We start from the raw sequence: 11,878 nt of genomic DNA, 5'->3' as shown, positions 1-11,878 counted from the left end.
ACCTTAGAGGTAATCATTTGAATAGTTCTTTCCATGGCCGAATTTTCTACATGTACTCGCACAATTTTTGAAACTGAATGGTTCTTTCCATGGCTGAACTTTCTGCAAGTACTTGCACTCTTTTTTAATCTGTCACGTCAAAATATTGTTTTGATCTTATTTAAATGGATAAATTAGTTTGGCAGCTGAGTGTTTGAATGGACACATCTGAACTGACCGAACAAACTGTACTTATTTTCAGTGGCTGCTAGCGCCCAGATGCCTCCATTTTCCACGCCGTGATCCAAAAAAGGCAAGTAGCAAATCCCAAGAGCGAGACTGAAGCTAGTAGGGCTCGGGATTGAGGACAGCAACTGGCGATCGACCATCCTGGCATCGGCACATAAGCGCCGCGTTGAGCTGCTGAGATTCGTTCGTGGCGGCGCGGACAACAACAAGGTTGATCTTGATCCTGTTATTCCTTTTTTTCACTGCTTATTCTTGGTACAAGAGAAATAATATACATAATAAAACACAAAGTGAAAATAGTCGTCTAAACATATACCGATATAAATCCACACCCCCCGCGCATATATATATACCGCATGCCATCTACTTTCTCGCCACTAGTGGTGGGATGCTCTGCTCGTTTCTGAAGTAGTCGTTGGGATCAACCTTGCCCTTGGCGAACGCGAGCCTCTTGAAGTTATCCTTGTAGTACTTCTCTCCCCAAACCTTGGCAGATTCGTAGCTGGTGATGTTGCCCACGACGACATTTTGGCCAAGGTCAAGGTCCCTATAGTTCACGTACGCCTGCCTCGGATTGCTGCTCACGTATGGCGTCATGAACGTGTAGAAGTCTTTGAGCCACTTGATCTGCGCCGAACCGTCTGTGGCAGCCGACCAGAAATTCATGTACTGGATGTTGAACAGCACGTCGGCGCGGTGAGGGAAGGGTGTCGCCGATTCGGGGAAGCTGCTGATCTTCCCGCCGTAGGGGTCAGAGATCATGATCCCGGAGTTGGGCTTGGCGAGGAAGTCGAATATCTTGACCCACCCGTCCTTGGGGATGGGCTGGCGGACATAGTCGGACGTGGCCTTGCGGAAGCCGTCCGAGGTGGTTCTGTTGAGGATGTCCTCCACGGTGGCGGTGCTGCCCAGGTAGATGTAGGGCACGGACTGGATCCAGGTCATCTCGTTGCAGTGCGTCCGGTTTAGGCCGAGCTCCGGGAAGCGGCTTCCCATCAATGGCAGGAGCGCGTCGCACGTGCCGAGGTACATGGACTGGAACTCGGCCGCGCCATTCTGCACGACCACCCGTATGAAGAGGTCTTCGGGGAGAGCTGGCGCGACTACCTGCCATTTGGTGAGGATGTCTACGACGCTCTCGTTGACTGTCTTTGTGAGCTTGAACATGGTGACTTTGGGCGGGACGGGCACGAGCTTCACCTTCCAGGACAGCACGATGCCGAAGCTCTCGCCGCCGCCTCCTCGGATGGCCCAGAAGACATCTCTCCCCATGGCCTTCTTGTCTAGGAGCCTCCCCTCGGCGTCCACAAGCGTGGCGTCAAGGACGCTGTCGATGGCGGCGCCGTACTTGCGCAGCAGCATGCCGAACCCGCCCCCGCTGAGAAAGCCTCCGACGCCGATGGTGGGGCAGAGGCCGGCGGCAAAGGCCAGCTGCGTGCTCGCCTTGGACACCGCGTAGTAGACCTCCCCGAGCGTCGCGCCGGAGTCGATGGACGCGGTGCCCGCGCTCGGATTAACGCGCACTGACCGCATCTTGTTGAGGTCGACCACGGCGAACACCTCGGGGCGCTCGGAGCGGTACGAGAGGCCCTCGTAGTCGTGGCCGCCGCTGCGCACGCGGATGCGCACGTCGTGCCGGCGCCCGCATACCACGGCGGACTGGACGTGGGAGGCGTTCGTCGGCGTGACGATGACGAGCGGCTTCACCGTGGTGTTGGTGAAGAGCCGGGGGTTCCGGACGGAGGAAACCAGGACCGGCGTGAACAGCGGCGAGCTCTGCGTGTACAGGAGCTCGTTGGGTATGGCCGCCGAGAGGCATTGGAGGAAGCCGTCGGAGGAAGCCTGGGAAGGGACGGGCGCGTAGCAGGAGAGGAAGCTGAAGAGGAGCGCTAGCGCTAAGCTATGAGATAACGAGGCCATGATTGCCTGCACTGCTTTTTCTTCTTGCCTTAACGATGTAGTGCTGATGCAAAACTTGCATGGTCTCGAGCTCTATATATACCCTACGTTATTTAGGAGTTGTAGACTTGTAGTTCAACATCGATCACCGCCCGACCGGCTACCAACTGTGCACAAATCCAAGTCCTGGTCAACTATGAACATTGACATGGTGCATGGATCACATGGCGATGACTTTGCAAACCCGTGTGAACATATGTGCATAAATGTGTTCCGGAATAGACTATTGAGGCACCTAATTCTGTGATGCTGTTAGAAATGGTCTGAAACATATTAGGTACCACTAAATGTGACGACATGACTTATTTCGTGAGAAGAATCACATGATTTTCCATTGCAAATGCAAGTTGTTCGTTGGCCTTGCGTATGTCCAGTTTATTTAATTAAGCAAGTCTTAGAAGGATGGAGAAAACCTGCAACGCAACTTGGGCTGCATGGTTTAGGATATTCTATGGTTAGCATCAGTAGAATCCTTCCGAGTATGAACTATTGTGCTGCTAATGCGTCAAGATCATACCAAGTTAAGCTAGGGGAGGGATAATCGAGCGTGCATGGAACCTTCAGGGCGGCTGTCATCATAGAAGAAAAATGCCAAACAGGTGCATTTGCCCACAGTTTTGATATATGTTTGAAAGTAGTAACAAGCAACAGGGGTCGAAAATCAAATTTAAATTGTAGACAATATGCATTAAATATGTTTATGTTTTTTCTACTCCAAAGTCCAGCGCTAAAAAACTCAACAACGATTAGGACCAGAACTCAGTTGGTGAGAAGGCATTGGCCCTATCCACCACTAGGCTAGGGCCCCATAGAGAATGATCTGATATGGTCAATTTTAGACATAAAATGTCATGGAAATGGACACCAACACATCATGCAGGGCCAACTTAGATATTAAAATACCAACAAGTGTTTCAACAACTAAATCGGCATGGCCAAGTTGAAATACAATATCCTCAAGATGATACATGTAAACATACTAGATAAATAGAAATGAAGCATCTTTTCTACTCCCTCCGTTCCACAAAAATCTTCTCAACTTTATCTAGATTCGGATGTAGATAGATATATTTTAGTTATAGATATGTCCGCATCTAAAAAAAGACATGCTTTAGATAGTACGTCTCGTACCCTCCCTAGGGCGACTCCGGGCCGCTCCCTCCTCTCGCCGCCACTGCCGCCGGCCCTCGCCGCGGTGGCGGCGGACCCAGCCGCCAAAGGTGGTTGGGGTGGAGGTCACCGAGGATCTTCGCCATGGCCGCTAGGGCGGGTCTGGTCGGGTCATAGCCGTGCAACGTCCAGGGCGGCGCCCGTGGTGGTGATCCCAGATCTCGATATGGATTTCTCTCAGGTGGCCCCCCTGGTCTAGATCTTCGCTACGTGTTGGGCCGGTTCCGGTGGAGGATCGCACTGTCGTCTCCTTTCCCTTCTGGCCTTGCCTCTGGGTCGTTGGTAGGGTTTGGAGCGGCGGCTTGCAGGTTTCCGCGAGTCGCGTGAGGGCCGCTCGGTCGGCATGAATAAAGGTGGTTGTCCTCGGATCTCCCTCGCGCCAAGACGAAGATCTTCCTTATGCATGTTTGTCTGGATTTGACTGGATGTTGAGTTCCACAAGGCTCCAGTGGAAAATGTAACGGTGCTCGTCCCTGGAATTTGCTGGTTTGGTAGGTATTCGGTCGTGCGCACCCAAGCATTTATTCCAACCGTTTGGTTCTAGAGCGAGCGACGTGAAGCTCTGTTCTGTGTTGCCAGCAGATGACATTCTGGTACATGGTGTATCAGAGACGGAGAATTTCTCGAAGGCCGGATTGGAAGACTAGCAGCGAAGGATCGAGTCGTGGTGTTGTTGAGGGATTTGCTTGGTATTCTACGTCTAGTAACAACAGTATGTAAGTGGGTGCAGCAATACAGGTGAAGTTCAGGGTCCTACCTTTCAGGACGAAAATCAGAGGTCTAGCCTTTATCGAAAAAAAAAGTTGAGAAGTTTTTTTTTTGGGAGGGAGGGAGTATATGATATCTTCGATCCGGGTTACGGATACAGTGTATTAGCTTTTTTTCCTTAGAAGATCAAAGTTTAATCGAACTTTTGGAAAAATGTGCTTAGGTGTAAGATTACGTTATTTGTCGAAACCTTGAGAGCTTGGTTGTCTTTCTATTATCGGACCTTTCCAACTTAACTTTTTTGTTATTTTTGTTGTGCATCAATGGATGGAGATATGCCAGGGTCTAGGATTCACCTGTAGCTAGGCATACATATGGCATAAATATAATAATAAGCGCACCATGAGTCATGTTAAAGTAAAGATAAATATTATGGGCGGCATGTCCCAATTCTTTATAGATTTAGTCAGCCATTGCGAATATAGATTTTTGGTTCACTACCACACCTCTGCAGCCCAGGGTGTTAAGCTGTCATTAAGTAATTAAACATACCAAAGCATTACATATAGTGACGTTACCGTCACCCAAAGTGGACCTCGGGTCCTCTATTCTACTAATCTCTTTTGTCACTGGCTTTCGATCTAGAGTTTGAAGCACCACTCATATCCCCTCAATATCCTGATCCGTCCTCGGAACTTGGGTAACTCACAAGTCTTTAGATCGAGGTAAGAGATGATAAACAACAACACAAAATCCTAATCCAACTCAACACAATATTCCTATGTAAAAAGATGCACATAAACACTGCGAGGCTTCACCCAAGCCCGCAGCCCGTGAGGACTACTCACTCATAGTGAGATCAAAGATCATAAACGTTACAAAGATAGATTCAATATAAATATCAAACAGTCTTACAGTATCGCCAATCAGGGAGATCGAGATTACAAGTAGATGGACTATGAATATTGGGGAAATAAGAGAGGAAGAACAAGGGATGAAATCCACAAAAGACTCCAAGATCTAGATCTACAAAGATTCCCTCACAAGAAGGGGATTTTGATTGCTAGGATTGTAGATCTAGATCTTCTCTCTCTTTTCCCTCAAAAAGATTCAAGAGACATGGAGGGGTTGAGGAGAATAGGAAGCCACGAGGGTCAAGAATGGAGGATAAAAACATGCTCAAGAACTTGCTAAAGGGTGGGGAACCATTGGGGAAGATGGGCCCTTAAATAGGTCCCCTGAGAACTTACCGTTATGGGACTGCGTGGATGGTCCGTGGGGGCTTGGGCTGGATTCCGGTGGCTCGAGAAGGATGTGTACGACGATACAAGAGAAAGCCTTGTCCTCATTCGGTAGTGCCAATGACGACGTCGACTGCGAGTGTCGTTCCCCTCCTTGGAGGCGTCGCCGAGGTGTATCGACACCTCTCTCGCTCTTTCTCCGGTTTGGTTGATGTCTCCAGGTGAAAGCTTAGGTCTGGAGTTGGATCGGTGCATTGATGGCAGCGTCCTCGACATTGTCACTACTCTATTGGGACCATCACATTTGATGACACGACATGGAGGTTCTAGGTTGCCCTCCTCCGGTGTTTCCATTGTCCAAGGCTATTCTTCATATGCGCAATGCACGCCATTGTCAACGTGTCCAAGATGATGCATTCTCGGGGCCGATGAAAGTTCCACCATTTTTCTCCTTTAGATGGTGTGTTCACAAGGAGAGTCTAATTGGAGATTCCTGGAAAAAAAAACTAAAATCCCCTTCTTATCTCAAAAAAAAAACACCGGAAATAGAACACGAAACCAGAGACGAATCGAATTGAATCGAGTGGATGAAATGAGTTATTCCTCCCTTCCAATGGATCAACACTTGGTTACATTTGCACATCATCCTTGCAGTTCCAAATGAATTGAATCAAATCGAACAACCGTAGCAAAAGAACACCTCCCCATTCCCACTACTCCCCGTTGGGGGAGCCCCTAAATTATTTCACCTCCCTTAACCAATTCCCACGACCCATACTTCCCATTCAATTCTATTACCCCTACAAAATGAAATCGCATTTTCTGTCCCCTAGATCAAATCCTTAGGTTCATGGTGTGCTTTAGGTTGCCGACGTGTATCATGTGGCCGCCGAGGGCCACCTTGCGCTGGCCCAGCTCGTCCACCACGCTCAGGTCCCTGCACACGTCCACCCAGAACGCCACAGTGCCAGCCTCCCCGGGCGCAAGCGACACCTTCTTGAACCCGAGAAGGTGCTTCGACGGCGCGCCGTGCACGGACGGCGACGACGAGAACAGGAGCACCGGGTGCATGCCGACCACCGCACCCATGTTCTCCACCCGGAGGTGCACGTCGTACGCAAGGCCCTCGCAGTGGTCGCTTGCGGCCTCCACCGACACGCACTCCTCCGCGGCACGGATGGTTGTCGGCGAGCCGCACAGGCACCTCCGATGGCGGCACCGACACGAGGCTGTGCAACATCGTGGTGTATCTCAACCCGTCACCGAACGCGAACCCCTTCTCGCCCGTGTAGAACCGGTATGTCCGGCCTTGGTACCCCATTGATGGTGCTCGATGCAAGCAGTTGGGAAACCCCAAGAGGAAGGTATGATGAGCACAGCAGCAAGTTTTCCCTCAGTAAGAAACCAAGGTTTAATCGACCGGTAGGAGAAAGGAATGACTTCTGAAGGTGTTGCTAGCTGACTCTTGGCAGGGCGCACTACCGATCTCAGCAACAACGTGGGACCTGCACACAACACAACCACAATACTTTGCCTCAACTTACAGTGAGGTTGTCAATCTCACCGGCTTTGCTGAAAACAAAGGATTAATCGTATAGTGTGGAAAGAGATGTTTGTTTGCAGTGGAATTAAAGAGAACATTGCTTGCAGTAAGTGAACATAATAGGTGATTGCAGTAGATAATTTTATCAGTGTAAAAGAAAGGACCGGGGTCCACAGTTCACTAGAGGTGTCTCTTCATAAAGATAGATAACATGTTGGGTAAATAAATTACAGCTGGACAATTGACAGAATAAAGACCATACATGACAAGATGATTACTATGAGATTCATTTGGGCATTACAACATAATACATAGACCGTAAATCCAACTGCGTCTATGACTAATAATCCACCTTCCGGCTAGCGTCCGCACCCCTTTCAGCATTAAGTTGCAAGCAACAGATTATTGCATTAAGCAAAGTGTGTAATGTAAACAATAGAATTATCTTTAGACAAAGCATTGTTGTTTTATCCCTAGTAGAAACAACACATCTACAACCTTAGAAGTTATTGTCACTCTCCCAGATCACTAGAGGCATGAACCTACTATCGAGCATAAATACTCCCTCTTGGAGTCACAAGCACATACTTGGCCAGAGCATCTACTAGCAACTGAGAGCATGCAAGATCACAAATAACATATGACAAGTATATAATTGATCTCAACCATAGTATTCAATAGGGATTTCTATTTTCGTGCCCTCGGTTCCTTAGTTGTACTCAGTTTTCCCCAGCTCCTTAGTTTTTCCTCAGTTTTACCCAAACTTTTGTCTGAAACCATCACACGTGATGTAACGGCCAGTTGCCCGACGGTTGACCGTTATCTTCCGACTAGTGGGGCCACGTAGAGCCCGCAAAGACACGTCGGACCATCCATCTTTGTTTGACCGTAAGCATCGCCGTATCCCCGACCAAAACGCGAACGAGTGGGGCTTCGGTATATCGAATGACAAGTGGGGCCATGACGCCGATACAAGGGGCAATACACGGGTAGGATTAGATTTTTAAATGGAGCTCTACAGCGATGGCACGGAGGGAGGTGGCATGCGGGGTGCCGAGATGAGATCGACGTCCACAATGAACCGCATGAGGCGAGACCGGACGCATTAGATAGATATGAACTAGACGCGTTTAACCATGCAAAGAAGAGAAGAAATGGTCGACGACATCGAAGACTACGTCAAAACTTTGACCGACCGTGTCGGACACGAACACGAGCAATGTAGAGAAAACTAGTGTCTCTCCTTTCCGGCGTGTATAGGTGGGTGCTAGGAGAGTGTGGTGGCGAAGGGAAAGACCTCGCGGCGGTCCGTGGCGTCCAAGCATAGCGGGTCGGCGTGGCCGTGCCCACAGCGGCGTGCATGCATGTTCGGCATTGGCATCGGCATGTACGTTCGGCATTGGCCTCGGCGGTATCTCCGGTGTGTCGGTGATCGAATGAGGGGACGGGATTGAGGGTGCATCCCGACGTTGACCTAGCAGATGGCGGCGAGCATAGCCGTTCCGACCATGCCGATATCGGCATCGGCATCGTTTGGAGTCCGTGGTGCTCGAATCAAGTTGGGATTTGTTTCTCGTAGGCCAAAATGAATTTGAAACAAGTTTCATGTTGAAGGTTAGGTAACGAAAGTTTGTAACTATCCCAAAATTATACTAGCGCCATGGTGAGGTTCTTTTTGATAGAGCTATACGGTTGGGCAAACTTTTTTGACACTTTTTAGATAGGGTTCCTTGTTGTTACACGTATGGCATCATGTATGGAAAATTTGTGGTCATTTGGAGATGTTCGAAAAAATCACTTTGCTTAAGCGCATGCCGTTTCGTCTCGCTGAAACCAGACTTTTCTAACAAGGTGATTTTTTCTACCTTCTCTAAATAACCTCAAATTTCATACAGCTGATCTTCTATACATAGATAGATAGATTGTTTCGTTTTTACATTTTTCGAACTTTTTATTTCCCTTTATAATACCCAATTGATTTTCGGGTCAAAACCTCGAAAAACAAGCATCATGTATGGCATCATTTCACCCTAAATTTCAAATTTTCTGAAACTTTCCCTTTTAGATATTCCTTGTTGTTATAGGTATGCCATCATGTATGCCAAACTTGGTTAGGTCTCACTGAAACCAGCTTTTGTAACAAATTAGGTGATGGTTTATCATTTTTTTTGCGTGAAAAGTAATGGCAACAACAAATCGGTGATGGTTTATCATTTTTTTTGCGTGAAAAGTAATGGCTACAACAAATTGTTGATGGTTTATCATTTTTTTGCGTGAAAAGTAATGGCAACAACAAATCGGTGATGGTTTATCATTTTTTTTGCGTGAAAAGTAATGGCTACAACAAATTGTTGATGGTTTATCATTTTTTTGCGTGAAAAGTAATGGCAACAACAAATCGGTGATGGTTTATCATTTTTTTTGCGTGAAAAGTAATGGCAACAACAAATCGGTGATGGTTTATCATTTTTTTGCGTGAAAAGTAATGGCTACAACAAATTGTTGATGGTTTATCATTTTTTTGCGTGAAAAGTAATGGCAACAACAAATCGGTGATGGTTTATCATTTTTTTTGCGTGAAAAGTAATGGCTACAACAAATTGTTGATGGTTTATCATTTTTTTGCGTGAAAAGTAACGCCTAAAATAGTTTATAATTTTTAGCGCGTGAAAAATAATACGTGAAAACCGCCCTTCAGACATACTTAGAGGGTGGAAGCTAATTAACCGCCAACGAGAGAGAGAGGGGTTATCCTGCCCGTTCCCTATATCATACGATCAACGGTCGGCGGGCACGATCCGCGTGACATGGGCTAGACCAATCAGGGCGATGATGCACGTCCGCGAGAATTTGTGAAGAGAGAGGGCAAAACTGAGTACTATCAAGAAACCAAGGGCACCCGAGTAGTAAACGGACTAAGGGATTCAAATTTGAGATTTGAAAAATGGAAAATGTGTGTTTTGTACAATGAAACCCATCTTGGCCTACCTCAAACTATTTGCAATACCAATATACATCGGTGTGAGAATTGTGGCCTCATTTAGACAAAGTATGATTTGGGGGAAGCTGTTTTGGGAAGGGCTTGTTGTGGAAAACCATGCACCTTCATAGCTACTAGGTGATTTGAGAAGTGGCAATTTGTGGTAAAACTTGATTTATCTATGATTTATCTATGATTTGAGAAGTGGCAATTTGTGGTAAAGACTCCATGAGTAAGTGCCACTCTTTTTAGGATTTTTTTGCACATTAAATGACTCATTTAACTAGTTAATCCCATTTGTTGACTCTCTCGTTGACCAGCCACTTGAGGGTAAAACTGAGTATATTGCACTAGCCAGTATTAGCACTCGAGGGGAAAATTGAGCACACAAAAAATGCTAGTATAAGACTCGAGGGTATACCTGAGTATATCTAAATTTCCGGGGTTAGACTCGAGGACACGTGCAATTGTTGACGCGTAGACGCGGGTCGCGGTGGAGAAGTCGAGACGTGCAATCGTGGACGCGTGTCGCGTTGCGAAGTCCAAGACGTGCAGACGTGCACCGGTGCACGCGTAGGACGCGGGTCGCATTAACCACCCCTCGCCTTTATAGACGCCTCCTCGCACTCTCTCTGTCACTCTCACTCGCTCACGCATCGCCAACTCTCTCACGTCCCATCATCTTCTCCAAAGCAAAAAACCCTCTCCCTCTCCCTCTTCCTCTTCCTCCGCCGTAGAGATGGACAAGGAGAATGCCAATCCCATCGTCGAGGTGGGCGCAAAGCGCGACGCCTCCATCTTCGGCGCCGTCCCCTATACGGACGACGACGCCTCCGCCGCCGCCGCCGCCGCCGGTGCATCGGACGCTGCGCCGCCGGTGGCGGCCGGATCCCGGCGGGATGGGTCGACCCCTACGACCCCGTGCCGTACGTCCCGCCCCCGAACCCCTACGACACCTCCACTGGAGGACCCATGGAACGAGGTAACTACGGTTTGCTTCCTTTTTTGTTCCCCATTCCTTTTTGAACCCTATTTTTGCTGGTGTAGATGGATCCGTAGATGGATGAGTATTGGGCTAATATTTGCGCCGATTTTATTCCATTTTGTTTTGATCACTTCTTGATTTCGTTTAAGATTTGGGGTTCGGCTGTTCGGTTAATTTATGCAAGTAATATTGGATCTCAATCGGTTAATTTATGCAAGTAATCATGGGATCTCAATCGGTTATTTTATGCACTAATCAAAAGATATCAACCGTTTAATTTTGCAAATAATCTCGAATGTGTTCAAGTTTAGATCTAGTTCAGATCTAGAATCTGTTTCTTTGCCTATGATGAATGGTTGGGCACAAATTTTACGGGGAGGGTTCAGCGAACCATTGCTGTGTACAAATCTGTTGTGCATGAGCTTTAGTTCGCTAACACCTTCCCTGTAGATATATAATCATGTCCACTCTAGCTGAGGCTGACTCTGTTTTTCTTAACTTTGTTATCATGTACGTTAGTCATCGTTGCAACTCATTCACTAGTTTCTGTTTGATATGGATCAGATGTCTGGCAGCGACGTCGGCAGCGACGAAGAGGAGGAGGACGTCAAGACTCGCCGAGTCTCGCGGAGGCTGCAGGTCGGCCGGTACATCTCCTACTTCGCCAAGGAGGTGTACAGGTGCCCCTTCGCACCAGGAGACTCGGCGCCACGGACTTCAACCGCCTCGTCACGCATGCTGAGAACATCGGCAACACCTTCCCCAACGTCGGCACGACGGTGAACGTCCACTCCTTCCGCGCCAAGCACGGGGCGCTCGGCATGCACCTCCGCAGCTTGCGGCGGGTGGAGATCTCCGCCGGCCGCATGCCTCCGCTCAAGCCCAAGGCTCCCAAGGGGAGCAAGAGCAACAAGTGGAGGCAGAGCCGGATGGGGTAGGCGGAGTCCCCGGACGTGTCTTCGCTGCTGCTCGCTGCCTCCTAGTTTGTTGTTGGGATCCCTTTGTTGTTAGCTAGGGATCCCTTGTTGTTATGTTAATATGATGGTGCTGTGAAGAACTTCGTT

General features: G+C 48.2%; 1 protein-coding gene across 1 annotated transcript; it reads right to left on the bottom strand.

The window, feature by feature from the left end:
• Nucleotides 1-591: 591 nt before the first annotated feature.
• LOC124679478 (berberine bridge enzyme-like Cyn d 4) lies at nt 592-2,170 on the bottom strand. Its single transcript, XM_047215226.1, has one exon. The coding sequence runs from the start codon at nt 2,146-2,148 to the stop codon at nt 592-594; it is 1,557 nt and encodes a 518-aa protein (XP_047071182.1). The 5' UTR covers nt 2,149-2,170.
• Nucleotides 2,171-11,878: the final 9,708 nt, after the last annotated feature.

Source organism: Lolium rigidum, chromosome 7 (genome assembly GCF_022539505.1).
Source record: "Lolium rigidum isolate FL_2022 chromosome 7, APGP_CSIRO_Lrig_0.1, whole genome shotgun sequence".
In the NCBI taxonomy this organism is placed as follows: Eukaryota; Viridiplantae; Streptophyta; class Magnoliopsida; order Poales; family Poaceae; genus Lolium; species Lolium rigidum.
This window is presented reverse-complemented; position numbering and strand designations above follow the sequence as displayed.

Excerpts from the sequence above, each read along its gene's own strand:
- LOC124679478 (XM_047215226.1), bottom strand. The coding sequence starts at position 2,148 with ATGGCCTCGTTATCTCATAGCTTAGCGCTAGCGCTCCTCTTCAGCTTC.